General features: G+C 34.7%; 1 protein-coding gene and 1 pseudogene across 5 annotated transcripts in view; one reads left to right on the top strand and one right to left on the bottom strand.

The window, feature by feature from the left end:
• The window catches only part of kek4 (kekkon 4), a 104857-nt gene that overhangs the window by 10721 nt on the left and 69009 nt on the right, over positions 1–25127 (bottom strand). For all 5 annotated transcript variants that reach the window (XM_070109532.1, XM_070109534.1, XM_070109536.1 and 2 more), the window contains one exon: positions 9707–10844. In XM_070109532.1, the coding sequence (XP_069965633.1) occupies positions 9817–10844 (1028 nt within the window). In that variant the 3' untranslated portion in view covers positions 9707–9816. The remainder of the gene's footprint in view (positions 1–9706; positions 10845–25127) is intronic.
• Positions 8012–9113, top strand: LOC138857516 (uncharacterized; annotated as a pseudogene).

Below are 25127 nucleotides of genomic sequence, written 5' to 3'. Positions count from 1 at the left end.
AAACATGCCTTAATCATTTTCATATGCCATTTGAGGATAATCTAGTAGTAGTAATAATAATATAAATATGTGTACTGCATTTATTATATTAAATTTAAGGTATTTTTCATATTTCATTGATGCGGTTATTTAAAGTTGTACGGTACTTCAGGCCTATTACTTTCTCATTGTTGTTGATTGCGAAGAAATCGCAATTATTTTCAATCCCATTTTTCAAGCTTCCAAAGAATCCATTTCCAGCCTTTCTAATTTGTTTTTCTCTTTTTTCTCAAAAACAAATTACTTTTAAAAATCGTAATTAATTCTTTCGTCACCTTAACTGTTATACTCGTCAGTGTCATTTTAAAAGGAACGGTTAACGCTCTTTACTATTATATATGTAATTATATTGTAGTAAATAGCTTTCCATTGGCTATTGAGCATCCTGCAATGTCTAAGTAGAGGCTCCAAAGCTTTGCAATAATTAATGACTGATTACGGGTTACTGCCATGAAATTCGATACCTTCGTTTTTTATGGCGAAGGTGAAAGACTTTTGGTGGTAGTTCATTGTCACATTCACTTATACACTTATGTTATATTATATTTGCGGTTTGCTTTAATTGAATGTATTTATTCCAGATAGTTCAAATTTCAGATATAGCTGTAAAGTCTGAATTCTTTACTTTGACTCAGGTATATACTAAAGTTTCGTTTCTCTAAATTTCTTATATTTTTTTTTTGTTTAATTTAATTTTGTCTTGCTACCCAGCAAGTAAATAACTTGCTCTCCAATAACGCTCTTCCTTCACTATCAATTTAATTAATGTTTGAGTACATATTTTTGAGGAATGCGGCCGAGTTTTCAGTTCTTGGCCGAACCGATTGTCGTGAAAACGGACACAGTCGCCTTTTGACAGCCGTACCTGGGGAAATAATACACTTTAGAGTTCTGTAAAGACTTTGTCAGAATTCTCAGAGAGGCCAAAAAATACATGTCAACAGCATCGACCTAGAGTGACAGGTAATTTAAAAAATAACTACTCTATCAATTGTTTTAAAATATGAAGGGTATATTTATACATACTTGTATTTTAAGACTACACAGAAGAATTTTTTACAAAAAAAATTAACAAAATATATTTCGAGATACATGCAATTGTTAACGGCGCTAAAAACGGTTCTCTATCGGAGTAGGGCTTGGGGGTTTCTCTGTACTTGAAAGGTAAAAAAAAACTAAAAAAGACGTTAACTTCGGTTGCACCAAAGTTATAATACCTTTCACAAATACAAAGGTTCCTTACAAGAACTTGATTCCGATCATTTAATTTGTATGTCAGTTATATGATATAGTGATTTGTTTTAAAGAATTTCTTCGGAGAATACATTGTTGCCTCAACCAATAATTCGTGTCTAAATTCGTAACGATACCTCGTCAAAATAAAAAAGCTTCCCATTCAAGAACTTGATTCCATTTGTTCAGTTTGTATGGCAGCTATATGCTGTAGTAGTCCGATATCTGTTCCGATAAGGCGGCGTTTTTAAAAAACTTAAGATGCTTTTTAACCAAAGTTTTGGTAAGATCAAAAAAACTATATGAATATAAGACAATAAGTCTTTGGTTGCTATTCAATTTGTAATGACAAAGCAAACAATGCAATGCTGCGTAAGTTTTTATTTCAATTTTGACATTTAGGAACAAACTTTTGTTCCACTGTAATAAACAGGTCCAAACATTACTGTAAAATAAAGAAACGACATTTAAAGTTAATTTATTGATCTTTTCTATTATACGAATAAAATTATTTACATATTTATCATGTTAAAATAATCGTGCTGTTTTACTAATTGTCGTCGTGTGACATTCGAAAAGCGCGCAATAGTCAAACATGAAGGAATGCTAGATACGTCTATAAGTAGGTATTCTTTTACATGCAGAATGGGCACAAAATCACTCAAGCAAATTTAAACATTGTAGCTTTAAAAAAAAACTAAATTAAAGATAAACTGGTTAAGCTGATTGGACTAAGTGGCTACACTTTTAAAGGATATGTGTTTTTTTTAAACGTATAGCCTATCATAATAATTTTTTTTCACACTATGTGCGCCCTTACCACTCTCACTACTTTCTTAGCGTTATGATCTGAATACATGCTTCTCTCTTTTTTTTTCTGTTCCGCCCACTAAGAAGTATCTTAATTTATCTTGTACTTGTGTAACTCAATTCCATGCTTAATGAATAAAGAAAGACTGATAAAGCACAATGTACAAATTTCCGTTACATTTAAAGTGCAACTTGGAGCTATTCCTTTTTCATAGCGACACCTACACCCACATTTTATCCGAGTGTAATTAGTGTATGAAAAAAATATAGTGACGCCAACGGAGCATCAACTACTAATTACACGATTCCAGCTGAATTCTCTCAATTGCGAACTGCACAAATATTTCTACAGCAAAGATTGCAGCACTCGCTTTTGTACATTGCGTGAAAATTTTAGCAATTCTACTTTGATATACTCCGGCCAAAGAAACACCGTTATTACAGCACCACACACATACACACCCACCCACAGCTGTACTGACATATAGTCGCTTTGTACATCGGTGCAACGCAGTGCATCGGCAGTTTATTACCGACTGTAAAATTGACCCAGTTTTTAGCGATATTCGCAACGCCATGAAAATCAAGCGCCACCAACAGCATCAGCAACACACCACGCCGTTTGGTGTTGGTGGCGGTAAATGGAACTGTAAACGCAAAAGCATTCCTGTAGCTCTTTGGCTAACACCCTATCTCCAACTCTGCAGCTCTCCATCGCACTCTCATCACACGCATTTCGGCCATTTTGCATACCTTTGCGAAAAGCGTTTGCATTGTTGCTTGCAACGACTGTGTGGCTTTCAAATAACGCTGGTAACCGCCACACAATGGAAACACACACAACAAATCCTCCAACAATAATAATCAATGCCTGTTGTTGAGCAGAGAGTGCAAATGCAAAAGTGAAATATCGCCGGAGTGCAAAATGAAATGCGAAAATGGCGTTGCGCTCGAATGGTTCAATGACAAATCAGCAATGCAAGTTGCCGCGGTTTGCTGTTGTGCCATGTTGCAAACGAAATGTGCAGTCGTCATCATCATCATCCACAGCACACACACACATACTTGAGCACTTTCACTCATTCGAGCACTTCCACTTATACAGAAGCACATACTTACGTGCCAATAACTGCACCCGGCTCAGCTGAACTGTCCTAAATATGAGCGAACAACATTTAGATGAGAGTATTTTTCTCAACAAGACATCATGCACGTGTGTGAGCGTCCATGTGTAAATGTATAATCTTAGCTATAGATATTTACACGATATGTCGTTTGTGATCTGCTGCAAGTATGATGCAAATATATACTAAATACACACAAGTGTGGCAAGGATGTGAATACATTTAGTTTTTTTTAATTTTGATCTGCTTTGATGGACCGATATAGATAACATACATACATTATTATGCATATACAAATCTATGTGCAAGACACTTAGAAATATGTATACTATTTTAGATAACCGATGACCTCAAATTATATGTAATTTTTACCTCATCTGCAATAATTTCCGGTTTTATATAATCATGCAACATGTTGCTAAGATTTTTGTTCTGCTGAAAGTGGTTTGTAATTCCCCCAAAATGAAATACAAATAGTGTTATATTATATGGTAAGTTTCAAAAATATCAAATATCATATCAAGCAAATTGGTATCTGGATATTTTGAAACACAATTTATGGCTTCAATATAATCAAATTATATAAAGTATTATAACTTTATGACCCATTAATCTCAAAAAAAAAAAATCATATGAAGTTTATTTAAAAACAACCATTCCATTCTATGGAAAAGTTCCAATAATAGCTTAAGTAATCTGTATCGCGTTGTATAAGAGAAAGAGATGAGATTTCGTATAGAAAACAATCTCAGAGCATTTTGACTCAATGTTTGGACACGTGTCGAATATGGACACCAGGAAAGATAGAATACGTCATATTTTACATTTTTCTCGGCTAATGGCGAAAATGCAAGCCAGGCGGCTGAAAACTGAACAATGTTTATATAATTTTGGTTTCGTCGACTCCGTTCCGGTAAAATTGTTGTTAAAGATTGTCACGGACTGTTCTACCATATAGCGAATGATTTTGGTGTTGAAAAGTTAGCCTCAAGATAAATTTGTAATAATCGACTGTCACAGTTTTTGCCTTCAAAATGGCAACAAGTTATCGAAGGGTGCATATTTGATAATTAGATCATTAGAACTATACTATATAAAACCTTCAACCAAAAATAATGGGTTTCTTTTTACTATTAGTAACATTAGTATGTAATGAGGAGAAATTAGCTGTTTGATTTGTTAACTGATCACTGTTTCAGTAAAATAATAAAAAAAAAGTAGTCGGATACTATTTCGGATAATATATTTAATATTATTGCGATTGGTGCATGGGATCGTATTTTTACAAATCATGAGCCAAATTTGTTTATCAACAAACTATCTTAAACAAATGCAATTTTCTCCAAAATTTGTGTGATTGATATCCAAATAAGAAAACAAAGAGCTCATAAAAACCAAAATCCAATACCGCTGTCCAATCTGACTTCACTGTTTGAGCAGAGTAATCAGGTACTGCTCAGTAGATGTTCTGATTATACTTACAGTAAAAAGTTATCAATAACACTTTGAGTCGTATAGTGGTATATAATTATGGCATTCTTCAGCAAATACTACTGTACGTATGATTATTTTTAAAGTGAACGTGTTATGAAGTTATGATGTGGCCATTTTCTAAAATAAACAGATACAATTGTTTTCCAGCTATGAGAGGTGAGAGAGTTGATAAAGTACGGCAAAGTATCTCATTTTCGTTCTGTTAATATCATACATCTTATACCCTTTCATCAAAACTACAGAATTTTTATGTACAATAATTTATACAGTTTTTACATAGATAGTGTATTGAAGTAGTTTTCTTTTATATTAAATTTTTTCTTTTATATTAAATTCTTCAAAAACAAATACAAAGTCTAATTGCTTTTTTCACACGAAGAAGATTATGAATATGAAATGAACATATATAATTGGAAAGACTTCACGCCCTTATTCGAGGGCAACCATGAGTCTTATAATTTCTGTCAGATGAGAACAACTAAGCCAAGTCAAATAGTTATTTGTCAAAAGTAAAAATTATGGAGAAATAATAACTAACCGTAATTCGTATTTCATTAAATTATATATCAAAAGGATGCTTTTAATTTAAGTGCAGTAAAGAGCAGTAAATTTCTTATAAGACTATATGAGTTTTCCGATTTATAAAGGTTTTTTTTCATTGAGTTTGAAAATTCAAAAGAAAAAATCAAATTTGCCTTAAACCGTTAATACCTTTATCTTTTATCTTTCGAAAAATCGTAAAAGACCTTTTTTTGAACATTCAGTTTGCTACAAATCTATGCATCGAAATATATTTCCAAATAGTTGGAAACGAGATTTTTTACGAGTAATTTTTCTATCTGATAATAAAAAAAAAAATTGACAACTGTAAGGCGGAGGGCCTTTCCGTTACAATTAAGTGCTCCTACTTGAAGAGACTTCCTTAGAAGTGTTTATCAAACAATTTTTCAGTGTACCAAGCAAAACATAATTGATTTAACTTGGATTACTTTCCACTGAAGAAATGGGTTCTTTTAACCTTAAATTTTACCGCCGACTTGAAAACTTCTGTGTGCCAATGGCCTCAAATAATAAAAATAAAGGGCGTTCTAAAGTAGTGAAACCTTTTTAGGCGAATTTCCGAATAAATGCAGCAGTGGAGGACCTTTATTTGTTAGCGCCTTCGGAGTTCGCGTGTAATTCGAAAAAAATTTAATTTTTTTGTTGTAGATAGGTGGGTGGATGTCTGACGTCGCACCTAGCTCTTTTTGAGGCCCATTATGAAATAGCCTATAAAAATAAAATTTTAGAAGAATAGGTATAGTAATACTTTTTTTTAATTCCTAAAAATCGCTTTTTTTTAAGGTTGTGCCCCTGAAAAACTTCCCTTTCCTCCCTTAATCAGCAAGGACTTATTCAGTTGAGCGGTATCATATGTGACCGTTAATATTTCTAAGGATCTGAAAACTTATAATATTGCAATGAATGTTTATCAGGCTATTTAAGGAGCTCCTGCGATTTTTGGATTTTAATTTACCAAATATAATTATTGTAGAATTTAACTATCTATATAAATCACTGCCAAAACTAGCTTTAGATTTTCTAAAGATCTAAAAATCATTTTCTTTTCTATATTTTGAATACTTGTCTCGAGAAAAATAAATTTAACTAAGCAGCAACCGCATAGTTTTAAACGATGGTAGTCCTACACACTTCTCCACCCATCAATCGTTCACTCATGTAGATGTCACGACATGTTCCTCCAAAATCTTTCCTTTGTGTTCTTGGAAGGTCCTTAGGGACCTCCATGGTAGTGATCATTTCCCATTGATGATAGAAATCGAATTTCACCCAGACACGTCCACAAAAAAGTTTAAACCAATTTTTCTTACACATAAAGCCAATTGGGAGAAATACAAAGATCTCTGCTCATCAATATCTATAAATTCATTGTTTTGAAAAATATTAATCAAGAGGCGGCATGTGTAAGAAAAATAATATGTTCGTCAGCGCACCACACCATCCCTCAAACCAAGAATACATATTAACACCGATATAAACCATGGTGGAATAGTGAACTAGAAATCCTTCGAACGCAAAAACGCAAAAGATGGTATAAATATAAAAATACACGCAACCTTCTTTATCTCTTAACATATAAACGTGATAATGCTATCTTTAAACGACAAACCAAAAAGGCTAAGAAAATATGTCTGGAAGAATTTACTGAAAATATTAACTCCAAAACCTCTCCTCAATTTATTTGGCGTGACATAAGACGCTTGTCTGGCGTGAAAAAACCTATTACAATCACTTACTTAAACACCCAATCTGGATTAACTAATGATTCAAATATTATAGCGAATCGCTACGTTCCTAGCTCCTAGTGACTCCTAGAGTGACTCTACTTTCACAAAACAGTTTGCAGCTGAAAAACAAAAATATTTAGGCCATAAACTTTTACCTAGCGGAAATCTTAGCAATCCAGCGCTAAGTTTAGAATCTAATATTTCCACTGATGAGTTTGACGTCGCACTATCAAACTCCAGAGGTAAAACACCTGGTGTCGACAGGATTACCTATGACATGTTAAGATACATCCCACATGACGTTGAGAAAAAAGATAGTTAATCTTTACAATAAAATACTTTCAAACGGTATATACCCTCAAAGTTGGAAAATCGCTGAAATCGTCCCAATACCGAAACCTGGAAAATCTTCATCAGAACTTACAAGCTATAGGCCAATTTCGCTGCTTTCTTGTTTAGGAAACGTTTTGGAAAAAATAATCTCTAAACGTTTAATGTGGTGCGCAGAGAAGAGTAGACTAATCAGTCACAACCAAGTCGCATTCAGAAAGAATCAAGGTACAATGGATGCCCTTTTACACTTCGAGCACCATTCTTCCAAAATTATCTCGAACAAGGGGCACGTTACCTGCCTTAGCGTAGACTTTGAAAAAGCGTATAATCGTATCGGACTTCATAAAGTTCTACAACAATTAGCAAAATGGAAATTGGGATCTAAATGTTGCAACCTACAAATATTTTTTAACAAATCGAAGATTTCGGGTTAAAGTTCACAATCATTTTTCTCACTGTTTGCCTTTAGAAAATGGAATTCCTCAAGGTTTCCCTTTGTCTGTGGTCATATTTATAATTGTATTTAATGAGATCAGCGAGATACTATCCAATTTCCCAGTCTACTACTGTTTGTATGCAGACGACATTCTGACATTTTCAAAACAACCCAAGATTTTTAGTACTCTCAATTATCGATTATGGACTACCAATATACGGATATCACTATAAAGCATTCTCGCTGAATCCGGAATGCCACACATTAACGAAAGATTTGATATTAACACATTACGACTGATACCAAAGGTATATCTAGGCTCTAACCCGAATTTGCTCAACGACATACGTTCGGCCACCAGTGAAAAACGAACATCCAAGTTCCCATCAACAATACACCTAATTCTAAAGTACGTTGATGAACTTGATATTCACCTTTCACCCAAACGTTCGAAGATTAGCAAACATCCTCCATGGGCTCTAGACTCTTCTGTTATAGAAGACAAACTGATGACCTGGAACAAAGCCTCCACTAACTACGAGGTGTATAAACAAGAGTTTATGCAGCGCAAGACAGATCTCTATTCAGAATCCCCACAACACCGCATATGTAGTGGTTTCCGAGAACTCGAAAATCATTAAAAATGGATTACTTTTATCACCATCTTCTGTTTTTGGCGCAGAAGCATACGCAATAAAAGAAGCTATCCAATGGATCACGTCTTCCAAAGGTAAATATGTTATCTGTACCGACAGCCTTGCAACAGTCACAGCTATTCGAAATACATCCAACAGCAGCCCTCTAATCAGTGAAATTCGGGACAAATTGATTGATAGCCGAAATAAAATTAAAGTAATGTGGATTCCAGGACACTGTGGCATTCCAGGCAACGAACTCGCTGATAAAGAAGTAAAAAACGCCACTCTTAGTCCATGTATTTACGTGAGAACTAATGAAAGCAAAGACATTGTGCGATTTTTTGGAAATTTTTTCAAAGCTTAAAGCTAAAGCGGACTGGTATACTTACGACAACCGTTACCGGCTCGTTAATCCCGAACAAAGAAAAGCAATATACCCCTCTACATGCAGCATCTCGGAGATCAAAATTTTTACACGACTCCGTTTAGGACACACCATTTTAACGCACTAACATATTCTGGACCGCAACATAATGCCTGGCTGCCGGCTATGCAACAGTCCAACAAATTCTGTAGAACACATACTGAACATATGTCCTACCTTTCGTCATATAAGACGAGACTATGTCGAGTCCTCTCCTTCGAAACTCCGTCAACTGCCAACATAAAAGAAATTTTTAACTTCATCTCCAGAGCCCAACTAAAACATCTCATCTAAAACCACCATAATAAAATTTTCCAAAATTTTCCTATACTAACAAATATTGCTACCCCTTAATTCTAAGCATAAGAATAGACATTAGTATTTAAGTATAACCATAAGTATTAGTATATACTTGTACATACATATTCATAAGTAAAATCTCATACAAAAAAGTACAAGTAAAATTAAGCCCACAAATGAAGACCTTGTCGCTAGTGCTGTTATATTTTATAGGTAATATAATTATTTATAATTGTATTTCCTTTAGTAAAATTTAAAAAATGAAAATTAAAATTAAAAAAATTTAACTAAATTTTAAGATCAGCTAAATTAGTATAAAACTTTCTTTCTTAGCGAGGTTAGAGTAGATATATAGTGATTAATTGATATCTACCAATTATTGTAGAACTATCTGCGAGCTACTCGAAAAAATTCCAAGTATTCGATCTCCTAGTTTATCGATGTGGTATTGCTGATCGCAAATTATTCTATACGCTAATATTATTAATACAAGTTTTCCAGTATCTCTTTGCAAGGTCAAAAACAATTGTTTTTTAGACTTACATACTAACCCCTTCTCTATAGATTAATTATAAAGTTTCACTTACCATGCCGTACTCCAGTCCGCAACCGCCTATACAAAAATCACCAAAACTGTGCGGGTCGCTTAAAGCAACCGCCCGATATTCTACCTCAGCATACCAGCCTGCGTCGACAATCAAAGCAGTTGGCGTTGGGGCGCCGCATTACCTCCGTAGCCAGTGGTTGTGAGAAATTGCAGCGATGAGGATGCTGTCACAATCGTCTGACGTGCGCCATCCCCCATACCAACACCATAATTACTGCCGCTTATTGTCTCCCGATAGCCAAGGTCCTTCATGGCGCTTGTTTGTTCGTTATTCTGCTCGCTGTTGATGCTGGTGCGGCGTTGTAATAGTTGTAAGCCGCTCGCAGTGCGATGCGCAGAATTATAGGGTGGCGGCGGTGGTTGACGATACTCGTAGCCATAACTGTTACTGCTGCTCGACGCTGCCGCTGTCACAGCATGTGTATCGGTGGGTGTGCGCGGCGGCAGCGCAACTGATTTACTGTGTCGTTGAAGCGTCGAGAAGCCACTTTCCGTTTGCGGCGCCATACCACTGGACGCACTAACCGTCGTCGTTGGCATTGAACCGGTCGTGGTAAGGGCGATGCTGGTCGTAGCTACCGCAATCACGTCACCGCGGCGCAATGTCTTCTCGTGATTCTTGCTGGCGGCACCATACCTGGACTGCAAATACTCTTGCGCATTGATATTATATTTACTCTTGGCCACAATGGGTTGTTGTTGCATTGCATGCTGCTGCTGTTGTTGGTGTTGCTGCTGTGCAATTTGCTGGTCATCGTGCATATTTATTGTCCTCGTTGCTTTTATCGGACTATAAAGCTGTCCTTGCTGCTGATTGCTGACCGCACTGTTGGCATGACCGTTAATGTTACTGTTACTACAACTATTGTTGACGGCTTTGTGGGTGCTGTATGCAGGCAGCAGGTCAGGTTGGTATTCACCGGAGCGTCCACCGACGCCACCACCGCCCAGCTGACCTTCAGTGATCTGTACTTCGGTGCGCCACTTGCCACCACCGACACCGGCGAGCGCACCTTTGCTGCCAACCGTCATGTCCAGTGTTGTTGTTGATGTCGCATTGAGAAGACGATTTATATCCGCTGCGGACGGTCCATGCGGGTACTTGATGTGGAGCGTATCTGCGGCAAAGAAAGAAACAATGACAGTGAGCTGAGCTGCGTGGGCTACACGAATTAAATTATGTGGCATGAATGGCCGTATAAAGGCAAACAAACAAAGCACATAAATAAAGACTGCCACAAGAATTGTATACTACATACAGCATTTATCTTTGGCTGTGTGACTTATAAATCTTTTGCAAATATATATTCTACACTCTTTTTACTACTTGATCACCACAGTACTCTTGCAAACACACATCTAAATATATACCACTGAGTCCCGACCCTACTGTCAACATATATTTTCGTTATCCTTCGTCCTTTTCACATTATTTTATTTGCTTGCATTTGCATGTCAGGCGTAAATTTATTGTGGCATCTTGTTAAATATCATCTCGTTAGTATTGAAACAGTTTCGTAAATATTTACTACACCATATTAAATCCCTCATATATACGCACACGAACACACACACCCCAGCATGCAAATGGTTGCGCAATCAGCCATAATCGCATAACAAAGTATAGCGTCGACATTTTAATCAGCTTTTGAATTGTTAACGGCATCACATTAGCACATACATGCATAATCAATATATATCATCTAAGTACATTAGGGAAGTTCTTAAAGTTGTATAATTTTTCGAAACCATAAGCCTTTAATAGACAATACAAAAATCGAAAAAGGTAGTTCAAGAGCAACGCTTAGAAAGCAAACTTCTGCTTGACTTAGGAAACCCCAAACATTTTCAAATAATACCTAAATTGATAACACCTAATTGAAGATCACAATCACAGGGTTTTGCTAAATTTTTAACAGAGTACATTTGTCGGCATTGGAATTGATATCCCTAAGGAGGTATTCTAGTAAAGAGGTTCTAATTCCAACGTCTCTTTTGCCATTTTTTAATCATATTTCTAGAATAGTTAAAATGAATTCAATGAAAAAAATAAATAAATGTTACGCGTTCTTGAAGTAGAGAGTCCTCGTCTTCACGATTTCAACCCTTGTGATTATTACAAATGTCACTGGCATATAAATAAACAAACCTGAAAAAAGTGGCTAGTTGAAATCTGGAAAACTCTTTGATTATGCAATTTCTATACTAGAAAACAGCAGTTTCGCAAAATCGCTTTTTGGTGGTAAAAAGGCTAAAATAAAATTTAAATTTATTACTTTTTAAACCATATCATTTTATAGAATAATACTAAAGTAAACAATAAGGAATTCGAGAACATTTCATATTCTTTTAACTTGCAAGGACCAAAGCCTGAGAATACCTTCAGGTATCCTTAAGTTGTAATACTATATTTTACTTCTCGTCAGTGAAACCTATACTAAAATCATTGGAGGCAGAGAACGCGAAGGGCTGTTTGCAATAAGTTTTAAAATTGCTCAGGTATACTTGAGAACTTTTTTTCAAGCAATTTTATAAATATATAAATATAATATAAACATATATATGGAGTAAAGTTAGTCGGATGTTTCAAAATCGTGAATATCGGTTATATGGGGGCTAAAGCAAGTTCTAGCCCGATTTTATCTATTTTAGGCACAAAGAGACACTATCATTCGAAAAACACGCTTTCTTAATTTCATTTTAGTAACTAAAACATTGGCTGATATATGTGGTATAAAGTGAACTGAAAGTTCGAAAACCGTTATATTAGGTATATGGACGCTAAGGGAAATATTTATCTGATACAACCCATTTTTGACAAAGGGTATTAATATAAAAAATGCATTTTCCCCGATTTTCAATGTGATATCTCACACATTGACCGATATTTACGGCACAAAGTCCACATTTTCGGTATCTGAGGACTTGAATAGTTATTGTTATTATAGTTTTGTATCTTAATTTGCGTCTTAGTAATGGAAGTTTATGGGTTTACGATTAATGACGTCTCATAAGCGTGACAAAGGTCCGATTACGCGCGTCTACGAATTCGTCCTCGCTTTTTTGCCAGGGAATACGTGTACCAAGTTGTACCACCTCATGATCCATTATGTATACGGGTATATAATCCTTTATATATACTGGTATATCTCAATTAGTTTAAGGGGATACAAACAACCGTTCTAATCGTATAGAAATAAATATTATACGAGTACATTCCCCTTTTGAAAAGTTAAACGAATCTGATAGCCTAGCATGTCATACCGATTGAGAGGTAGAACTGAACGAAACCCTTTTTTACTTTCTAGAACCACCCTAAAAAGTAAATAAATGCACGAATGCTCACAAAGCTCTAATTCCAATTGTCAACACCTTACTCATCTCTCTCGACATGTCATCCAACAAATAATTGTTTTGATTACAACGTACATACTTGTATTTTGTAAATTCATATACTATATAAATATGTGAATATATAGGAATAGTATATAGGTATATATAAGTATTTATATATGAATATATATTATATATCCAGAAGCAAATTAATGAGATCATATTAAAAATATGGCTGAAGATAAGCTATTAATGACATTAGGGAATCGAATGAGTAGAGTATTTGCTTTTAAATAGTAGACTTCACTCCTAACGTTGTAGGGACTATACTGACAAATAAAGCAAACTAATTTAATTCAATTTTTTTTTTATTAGATATTACTTTTATGTTACCACACAAAAAATGTCAATTGATGCCTGGTTGGAAGCCAAGGTATGGAAGGTACCGTAGGTAATAATACATAAATACACAAAATTGTAATAATACATAATTCGATAAAGTTCGATTCAATATATCAATTTGATTATTCTGCTAGGGAAATCACCTAAAAAAGTTGAAGTAATCAAGGTGAATATTTAATTCACTCGTCAATAAATAATGAATTCATTACAACTATTCTAGAGAGTCAAAGTGTACAGAGACTTCAAAACCTTTCATAACATATCATCACTCACTATTTCCTAATATATTTCTCATTCTCACTATTTAAATATATTTCTCTCTATTTTCCTCTTTATCTCTCTCTCTCTTTCTCTCCCACGTCCTCCCTCCTTTCGACTACTTAAAATAATCAAATGAATTAACTTATTTGAGGCACCTGGAAATTCCCAAAGTTTCCAAATGAATTTATCAAAACCTAATCACACAGGCACCATAAAATATGAATGGCCTCTTACTTGAATAACAATATTACCATTACACATATGGTAAAAGCCTGTAAAATTAATATTCTTTAGTAAAGTGTATGTAACTATCAATAAATTACAGGACAGCTAGTCTAAAACCATTGTAGCAAACGATTACGGCAACAAATCAAAATACTATTATATAATTATTTACCAAAACACAACGAAATGAAATCGAACGTTTGTCATTTCACGTTGAATTATGTATAATACTAATTATGAGCTTATGATAGAAAGCAGGATTATTCAACATTATTATGTTAAATGTATGGCATATTACGAAGAAAATATGAATCCATAAAGGAAAAGTTAAAATTACCAATCACGAACCCTTCTAAATAACGGTAAATTAAAAGTGGCCTTCCTCAAAGGCATGTATTTAGTATTAAGAAAATTTTTCTGCTTAAAATTATCTCAATTCCACATTTAAAAAAAATTGTTATTACAATAGATAAACCGGGTCATGATTGAAAGACTAGTCAAAACTTTTTTGTGTTTGAATATCTTAGCAAATTTTGATGCTTTCGGATGTCTAGACCACGACCTTATTTATGAAAATATTGAATGTGCTCTTATTTTGAGAATAATATTTTGATAATTATTGGCTCGTTATTAATAAACATTTAGTTTTCCAGCCATGATTCTTCTGTTCTGTGCCCCATTTTCGCGCTTACAAATTTCACGTGATCTCCACTCTCGGTCTCCTTATCAAAAATAAGCGAAAAATTATACGAAAAGCTTTTAGGTTTAATAAAATCATACGTGGAGATATCTAGACTTATAGTCTAAGTCCTGTTTTACTTATAGAAAACATCCCTTTTGTTGCAAAAGCAATTCGCATGCTTCGCCCAGTTCACAGAAATCGTTACAGTCTGCCAGTGCAAGTGAAAGGAAAGGTAAAACATTTACGCCAAAGTTACTTTCTAAAAATGAACTCATCGATTTAATACGTGATCAACTATGTTAAGGAATGATAAAACAATTTGTCAAAGCGCTGTACGTGGAAAGATATAGTTTTAATGTTATTTGTAGAAAATTTCCAGTATTAGTATGGAAAAGCTGAAAGGTAGAATATTTTATGTAGCAATCACTGAAAGATACAGATTTTATTAAAGTTATGACTGTTCTAAAAAGTAAATCGTGTTAAAGATTTGAGATGGTATTTGAAGATTTTCCAGGTTACCATTAAGTAGCAATATAATGAAGAAACTGTGCAAAATATGCTGACGATACAGACTCTAGGAGCAAATTTAATAACAAGTTAAACTATATCCGCAATCGTCTGGATAAAACTCATAAAAGGCGTTTAATTGAGATATAACATACATTTTCGACACTTATCTCTGTTTACTTCGATGTATCCTTATTTTTTCAAAACAAAACTGAAATTATATTTATATCTTTAATTGTGTTTTATGTTTTCTGATTTTTGTAAAGTAAAATGAAATTATAGATTTAAAAATAAACGAAAGCAAATCTTACAAAACCCTTGATAGTTTCTAAAATGTATTCACAAATATATCCAAAATCGATATTATTGTATATCTAGGGTAACAAAACCACTGTAAACCAGTGTAATCAATAATAATTTCAAGATGCCGTCGTCAAGGAAACAACTTTATATGTGAAAGTTTTGCCCGAAAAAAGAATTTAATGGAAAAGTGGAATGGAATAAAAGAGAGTTGAGAAAGACTATCTCGTTGTACGAAATCAACTTTAAAGTATATTCAAAATACTGATTTTCTGCTGTTTATACTCTTGCAACATGTTGCTACAGAGTATATTAGTTTTCTTTCAAATTTATTTTTTCTGCAAAATAAGTTTATTTTGATATCAGTTCATCGATATGACGAAATATTCCTATTTCCGACAACCGCATTGCATTTGTTTGCTGTTTTAACTTGATTATCAAGTTGTTTCTCGACTTGATTCGAAAATTTGTTATCAAGACACTGTTCAAGTTCGAAAAATGAGAGTGTGGTACTGAAATAGTGTGAGTGTATTGCAACTGTAAAGCAATTTCTTGATCGTGTAACCTCTGGGTAAATTAAAAAATGCTTGCAAATACACTTATATCTCCGAAATTGTTTCAATCATTTGTTTTCAATGTTATTATTAATGGAGTTATTGACTGTCCATATTTCTTAGGAAAAATTAATCTCAATATTCCTCAGCATTGCCTTAGATCTATTTCTCTATTTTACGGTAAAAACGAGAAAACCAAATTTTCAAGTTAATTCCCCTCAAGCGTGCTGTGTGCGAGTTTCACTCGATTTCTGAGAAAGTTCTAACTGATTTTTCTCACTCTAAGGCTTCCTTCATTAACACCCTTAATTCTGTTTTTTAGCTAAGTTATTTATTTGTTTAATTTTAATTTTATTATGCCGTAAATTTCTATTAGTCTGTCATAGTCATAGACTTAAGTTAATAAATATTTTTCCGGATCCTGTTTAAATTTTCATAAACAAATTAATTAGTTGTTCTTTGAAATTTACAAGTGTTATATCCCCAAAGCTATCTCAATGCTGGTGTTACAAGTATATATATGCAAACAGAGAAGAAAGTAATGATGTGGTCTTATGTATCAGAAAGTTATTTCATTTATAAACCGTCATTTCAAAAACAATTGTGTAAGATTTAATTTATATATCTCCATAATCATATCGTAGATAATACAATATTTCAAGGAAATATTGGTTGGAGCTGTATTGGATTGCTTATTACCAGATGCTATAAAGATTTAAAGTCAGGCCAGTACTTTTAAAATATAAAATTTTTATTGTTTCCAAAAATCCATTTCGAAAAATGTTATACACCATTGAAAACAAGCGAAAAACGTGATGCTCCTATTTTTACTTTTTTTAGAAACTTACGTACTGTAATTAATAATAATTTTCAGTTAGCTCAATTTCGATACTTGAAAGCAAATATTTTCGAAGATTAACAACGAAAAACGCAGAAATTATAATTTGTATTTATAATTCAATCTCTCGAAAAAATGGCTTGATATAATATCCTAAAAATAGTCGTATAGGTCTATTGTAACAGATTTTCATTAAAATAAATCAGTATTAATACTTGCGCTTCATATAGGTATTTTATAAACAATTCGGAAAACTCATCTCGTTATAAGGAAATTTATTGTACTTTTCTGTTCGTCAATAATATGTAAACACACATAATGGAAATATGAATATCTAAATTTGGCAACATTAAACTTCTAACTAATTTATAAAATTTCTGTATCTCGGGTCATCAGCTTTGTCAGCTGCAGAATTGAAGTGATTTTTACTAACATAATGTGTAATCTTATTCCTCATTCCAATTTTAAAGTTTAGCTTTTTTCTCATTAACATGCAACACAGGTTTAATTTGTAAAAAAATCTTTGCATGAAAATATTGATTTAATCGAGCCTTTCATAATAAATGGCTCATATTAAACACAACATAAATCAAAATATAACTACAATGAGTAAAAGAAAAAAATCAAAATTAATAATCATTATGCTAATGTGAAATCGACTGAATTAATTCGAATGCGCAGAGGCATAAAAATTGCAAATTGCAGAAATCAAGATTAATAAGTCACTTGTGGATCGAAGTTGTGGTAGAAATAAGGAGAGAGAGCGAAGCAAGCAAAAACGACAGACAAATCGAGATTTTTTTGCTTAAATTTGCCTCCACACAAGCATCGTAAAACGGTGTGAGCGAAAAGAGAGTGGCGCGGTGTGCCACTGATTGCCGAGTCAGCACCAACCAGGCCTGACGCCGCGAACTCACCAGCAGTCTGTGGCTAAAACATTGCCGAAGGTCGAATTGCTGAGCTATTAAGGCAGACTTGCTTCGTTAAATTGATAGCCCATCTAGCTGCTAGTGCTAGCTGGTGGGGCAAATGTGACTTGTTGGCTGCGGCAAGAACTACGGACTGGCACGGCAAGTAATTTTGATTTCGGCGCAAAGTGTTTTACGCGAAATAATTTGCAAATGTGTTATCAGCTGATGAAATCCACATAAATCTGCGAACGATTGCACGCGTTCGGCGCACACACAGCGTGGCATTCAGAGCAATATACCATAGTATCTACGAACCAAGAGCGCGTTATTTAACGTGCACTGAATTGAAGGATGAGTTTGGGCGCGAATATTCCTTCGTCTCGAAAATTATTTATTACGCTGTCTATATGGATGTGGAGATTTCAATAAATGACTAGATTTGGTTGAAGGGCTATCCTTAACACACACACATGACTGGTAATATTGACTAGCAGCGCTTTGGATTCGGCGCAAAAAGAACAATGCAATGAGCTAAGGATTTAGGCGGAGTTCGAAAAAATGGCGCGTATAACCACATCGGAAATAAATCAAAAATTTAATGAGCTATAAAAATAGCAATTTTAAGGCGAGAATAAAATAGAAATTTTGTGATGTGAATAAAGTCACCGGCAACCAGCATTTGCTGAGGCGGCAAACCAAAAAGCCGACAGGATATGAGTAAATCGTCTAGGTGCTCTGCAAGGAGTGTTCGCATGTGTATGTGCTGGCACGTTCGTGTATGCCTGCTGAGCGGCTTTTGGTGGCCTGCTGTCGGTGTTGTTGTATGAAATCGTTTAAGCGCTCCCTGTGCTGCTCGTCTGACTCCCTGGCGCATAAACTATGCATGCAGAAATCTTCTGGATTTTGGCGTAAAGAAAATGGCGCAGAGCACGCGTATGCAATTTTTTGGCATTGTCGAGATTTGCCTGCTTGTGTGGCTTAGCTACTTAAATTCTATTCTACAGAAGAATGCCAAAATGAGAAAATAATAATAACAATAATAATGGCAAAACGAAAGCTTCGAACGGGCGGCAAAGGCAACCGGCAGCCGTCGTTGGATATGCAAAACAGCACACACAGTGAGCCCTTTTCGCAAATGCGGCAGACATAAATAATAGCGATAATTAGAATTGCAAAGCGCTGGTGCGCACTTTATGGTTGGAAAATGATTTAAGGTAATGAAATTTGAAGCAATGAAATAACATCTAGTGTTTATTGAAAATCAAAAAAAAGAAATACTTCTTATGTTGCGGCGCCGCGGGATACGGAACGCAGTTCGTTCTAGCCGATCCATTTTCCAGACTATTCTGCAATGAGTTTAGCTCATATTCTCGCACTTTAGAATTTCAGAATTTCAGCTTTTTCTATAGAATTTGTTAGAAGTAGCGATCGTATTGAAGGAAGTGAGGTTGGGAAAGGTGACTGAATTCGTGGCGCAACTCTTCGAGTACACCGATCTCCTGTAAACTGTAAGCCAGATACAATCTTTGAAACTATTCATATACATATGCAAAAAGTTTTATACACGAATCTGCTAAGAATTTTGCTAAGGATTGAAACCAAGGATTCACAGTAAGTCGAAAATATTTTTGGTATTAAGTACTATCTATAATAATAACTTTCACAAAACAGTTATTTTAAACTAATGTTTAGTTTAGCAGTCACTTTAACTCCCTTTCCTCGGTCTGAGATGAGAAGGGAACAGTTACAGAGCAAACTACCTTCATAGCCTTTGAATAAAATCGATTCTGTTACTTCCAAGCGAATTGCCATAATCGAGGGAAAAGGAAAGCAATGATTCCATGAGAAAGTTTGACATTTAATGAAAATAAAAACTGCTAAATCGAAAAACGAATCGGCGCCAGATACGATTAGGCAAAACACCGGTTATTTTCTTCGGTGCATTCAGGCTCACAATTATTACTATTCGGTTAGTTATTTAGTAAACAAGAAAAAGCGTTAGCTTCGGCTGCACAATAGCTATAATACCCTTCATAGGTGCATTTTGTATAGCAACTATATGTACAACTAAATCGGAAAACGTTAAATGTCCAAGATTTATATCTAACGGAAATGTTTTCTATTGAGGTTACTTAATAAGCCAAAAATTATCATTATGAAGATCTTTATCTTGAGTTTGTTCGATCAGTTCATATGACAGTTGTATGCTATAGTGTTCCGATATGAACCATTTGTTCAGATATTGTAGTCTTGTCTTTGACAATAGTCTATTCCAAATTTCACAAGCATATCTGGTCAAATAAATAAGGTTTCCATGCAAGAGCTTCATTTGGTAATACAGCTTGTATATGTTATAAACCATATATACTTCCAAGGGTCTCCGACGTTTCCTTCTGCTTATTACAAATTTTGTAGAAAATTTAATACACCCAGTTTAGGGTATAAATATGTTTATCACACACTAGGCTAAACCATTAAGTCATACCTAAAGAAACTCCTTTGGAACTAAGAATTCTCAACAATTTTTGTTATGTTATTTTAAAGAAACCTATGCGCAGACGGTTGTCCGGCCCACGGAGTCGGCCAATCATATTCTACTTGTAGGCAACTACAATGTGAGTTAGAGTCGAGCTAAAATTGATAATAAGCTACTATCTCCAATAATTAAACAAATAAGCTCATGGCTAAGCTATATACAAGTATGTATATCGATGTCATAAGTTGTACTGTTCAATTAAAAACCTCGTACCCATGTGTAGTGATTTCAGAAATCTAGGAATCACGGCTATGAGATAGTTTTTAAAGATTTCGAGGATTTAATGGAGCCCGGCTATTGTAGATTTAATACAACATCGGTACTTGCACAAATTAGATAATTTATAGTATTCGCATAGAACTTTTAGTACTAAAAGTTAAATTGAGGATATTCTAGCGATATACATGTTTCGTGAAAGGAAATTCATAGTTTAGCAATGAAAGCTAGCTTGTCAACAATATTGCTAAATAAAATGAGAGAAAAAATAAAACCCTGCTTCTGTATAAAAAACAAAGTGGAGAAGGACTGATCTCATCCTGTTCTTGCAAAGTGACCAGACATTGTAAAAAGACGCACCTAAAGAAAAGCATTCAGAGGAATAAGATGACAGATACGCCACGAATATCTATAGTGATGCGTGAGTAATGACAAAAAATATTTATAAAATTTTAATTTTGAACTATTGCTTGTAACACTGTACGTCAAGCGCTGTGTAGCATTTCAAATATATACGAGTATGTATGTATTTGTAATTATTGTGAACGAACAGCCAAGAAGTATGTTTTTGCAGCAGATGCAATCTGAATTCACCAGCATGCTCGCATACATTTTGTATGTTTTCATTACAGCCGCCTGTATGGGAGTGCATGTTGTAAATTATGCAAAAATATGGCAACACAGGCAGCAGAAACCGCAGCATAGCACGGCATAAGACAATGCCACTGGCGTTGGTTGATTCGTTTCTGCACAGCGAATGCGGATACTGAAGACCGCAGAGAGTTACACACACACACACATAGTCAGCGCCATACTCCACGAATTGCTTGTGATTTTTGCAATGGCTTTAGTAACAACCACTAACAGTTTGCGCTAAAACAAAGCAACACTTGCCACATCGCTTGCCGTTCTACTTGTTGTTGTGGGCGGAAATAAATTTCATTGTGAACAAAAAGAAAAGAGTAAAAAAAATTCTATAAAAGGAGCACAAAAAGGTGCGCTAAACATGGTAAAAGTGGAAGCAAAAACATTATTTGAAAGAAGTCAGCAAAATTACATAAGCTCTTTTATATGCTATGCCAGTATTATTTCTTTTAGCTTTCTTATGGAAAATTAGATTTGGAAATTGCAACGCGAGTGGAAAATTTGTATTCAATGCATTAAATAAACGAAATGGAATTCATGATGAATAATGAGGCGGAATGTGCTGAAATGGCGAAAAGGCAGTGCCTCACAGATTTTTAAGAGTAATGTATCAATGTGGGTGTACATATATACATAAATATGTGCATAGAAGTTTATGGCTGGAAAAATGTTTACATGTGGGTGTCAAGGGCAGCATTGTGAGGGGCAGTTCACATATACGTATATGTATGTATTTTTTGAGGCGATTAAATATATCTCACTTTAATATATATTATATATGGTTTTTTGTTCACAAAAATAACAATACTGCAAAAAATACTTCGGAATATAATATAAAAAAGTTTTAAATTTATTTAATAATTCAAGTACTATGTACAACTTTAGACTTCGTGCAGAAGGCCTCGCCTAATACTTGAGGATGTAAAAAAACATCGGCCTAACTTTGATCTCGACATCCATTCGATCCAATAACTATTACGAAATATGCTTATCGACTGTTTTACCATAATTCCACCTGAATTACAAAAATACTAGGTAAAACTTTGCTTGCGTCTTCACTAAAGTACCCACATTTTATCCACCGCATTACCGCAGTGCCATATTGCTCTTTGAAAAAACTCAAAAATTTCTCTTTTTGATCGATGCTCTAAAATTTCACACAAAGCGCTCAAACATTTTCTGAAATACAAATAATGTTAGCTAACTCAGTCAAGTTCATTACAAAACATCATTTCATTTTCCGGAGTAAATTTGGCGTAACATTTATCAAGATATAACATTGCATCAATTAAAACATCCCATCAGAAAACAATGCTTTATTAAAATTCCTTTTTTCAATTTTTCTTCATAGCAAACAAAAATAGTAGAGATAGCGCCACTTCAAGACTAATGTTTCTTGAAGATGTTTCGTCAAATAAAGGGCTTTTTCATACAAGCACTTTCAGTTTGTAGTGGCAGCTATATGCACTAGTGATCCGATGAAGTTAGGAGCAATTTAAGGAAAAAATTAAGTTTGCAAAATTTCAGAACAATATTTCAAACACTGAGGAACTAGTTCGCGTATATACAGACAGACGGACAGACAGATGGAAATGGCTAAATCGAATCAACTCGTCATGCAAATCATTTATATACCATACACGTATATATTATAGGGACTCCGACGATTCCTACTGTGCTGCTATTTTAACGAACAGGTCAATACGTTTTAGGCATTTCTATTAACAATATTTTAAAAGTCTGTGTTCACATGACATTCAGGATTTAATATGGTTGGAAGTATATTTAAGATTAATGAAGCGATGGTACCTGGATATCATTGGCATAACGTCCTTAATTTATTTTATTAAACACACCGCCCCTGTAAAAACTCTTAAAGAATTAAAAATATGTTTTAAGCAAGTAAGGAAGGGCTAAGTTCGGATGTAACCGAACATTTATACTCTCGCAAAGTCAAATAGTATACTCGTTTGAGATTTCTTTGTGGATTGACTGATATTCGGTAGAAGGTCAACTATAGGCACTTAGGGGCTTAAACAGTTTTGGTTTGATTTAGACAATTTTTGGCCACAAGGTGGCATACTTTAATCGCATTATTTACGCAAAGTTTTATCCCGATACAGTCATTCTTGCCTGATTTGCATAGTGGAAAGTGAAAGAATCAGATGGAATTTAAATAGGTGTTATATGGGAAGTAAGCGTGGTTGTAGTCTGATTTCACCCATTTTCGCACTATGACATAGAAACATGAAAAGAACGTTATGCACAGAATTTGGTTAAAATCGGTTGAGAAGATCTCAATATATAGGTTTTCACCTAAAAGTGGGCTGTGCCACGCCTACTGTCTAATTTTGAACGCGGTTCCTATAAAGTCATCTCATACCATCCCAGAGATAGAATCTAATGTCTCTGGCGTCTTTAGTGCTTGATTTATCGCGCTTTTAGTAGTTTTTAACAGTACCGTTATATGGGGAGTGGGCGGAGTTGCCACCCGATTTCAACTATTTTCACACCGTCAATAGAAGTGCTAAAAACATTTGCTTCCAGTGAATTTTGTTGTTATAGCATTAGCGGTTTAGGAGATATGCACATTAAACTTATTAGAGGCGGAACCACGCCCACTTAAAAAAAAATGTAACCGCAGTTGCCCCTCCCTAATGTGATCCTGTGTACCAAATAACAGTCTTGTATCTTATTGCGGAGCTTACTTATGGCAATTTATTTGTTGATTAATGGCGTTTTGTGGGCGTGGCGGTGGTCCGATCACGCCCATCTGCAAGACCAAGCGTCTCACGGTACCAAGAAACATGCCTACCAAGTTTCATAAAGATATCTCAATTTTTACTCAAGTTAGAGCTTGCACGGACGGACGGACAGACGGACGGACGGACAGACAGTCACCCGGATTTCAACTCGTCTCTTCATCCTGATCATTTATATATATATAACCCTATATCTAACTCGATTAGTTTTAGGTGATACAAACAACCGTTAGGTGAACAAAACTATTATACTCTGTAGCAACAGGTTGCGAGAGTATAATAATAAAATGCTAATATAATAAGTATGAGTACTCACATATTAATAAATAATGTTTTATATTCAAGACTAATTGAATGCTTTTATATAACTTTTTAAATTATTCGATTCGCAGATTCCATTCGAAAGATATTACGGATATGGTAAGTATTAGAAAAAATTCGCATGGTGAGCGGCGTCCCGCTCCGGTATGCTGTAACATAATATGCGACGTTGGCGTCCTTGGACCACAAGAGGGGAGTCAATGTGATGAAATAAAGTGCAACGGGGCTCACTCTGCCTGCTAGCTCCCAATATGCGGTCGTGTGCGGAATTCAATATAAATAATATCAGCTCATATACAGATGATCCCAACTGATCAACCAATTCCATTTAACTTTATTCAATTTCCGGTAAAAACATCTTTGGAGTTAACAATTAAGAAGTCCCAAGGCCAAACGTTCGAATCACTAGGAATGGACGAAAAGAATGTTGTAATCATGGCTAACTGTATGTTGGCATAACGCGAGTAGAAGCTCCTGAAAATCAAGTTATTTTACTTTGTGGCAGTAAAAAGCAATATCGATTAAAAGAAAGCGCAATTAATTTCATGGATTATGACATTAATTTCGATCATTCGGAAATTAAATAGTTTTCCATGTATTGAACAGTCCATACATGGAAAATTATTTAATCTGAGTTTCGGTAAATTATTATTGCTTGAGTCATACATATATTATTTTAGCATTTTATTATTTCCAAGTATTACTTTAATTCTTTATTCCACACACTTAACTCTCACATTGCACACACGCTTGTACTACCGCACGCACACATTCGCACCTGCGCATACGAACGCCCAAATTACCAATTTTCTTATTGCCAGCCGTAAAAGTTATCGCCTTGTTGATTGGCAAGCACACAAAAGATTAAAGTTCTGCCTCCGCCCTCTCCTACATACTTGTAGAATACA

This window comes from Bactrocera oleae, chromosome 5 (genome assembly GCF_042242935.1).
Source record: "Bactrocera oleae isolate idBacOlea1 chromosome 5, idBacOlea1, whole genome shotgun sequence".
Classification (NCBI taxonomy): Eukaryota; Metazoa; Arthropoda; class Insecta; order Diptera; family Tephritidae; genus Bactrocera; species Bactrocera oleae.
This window is presented reverse-complemented; position numbering and strand designations above follow the sequence as displayed.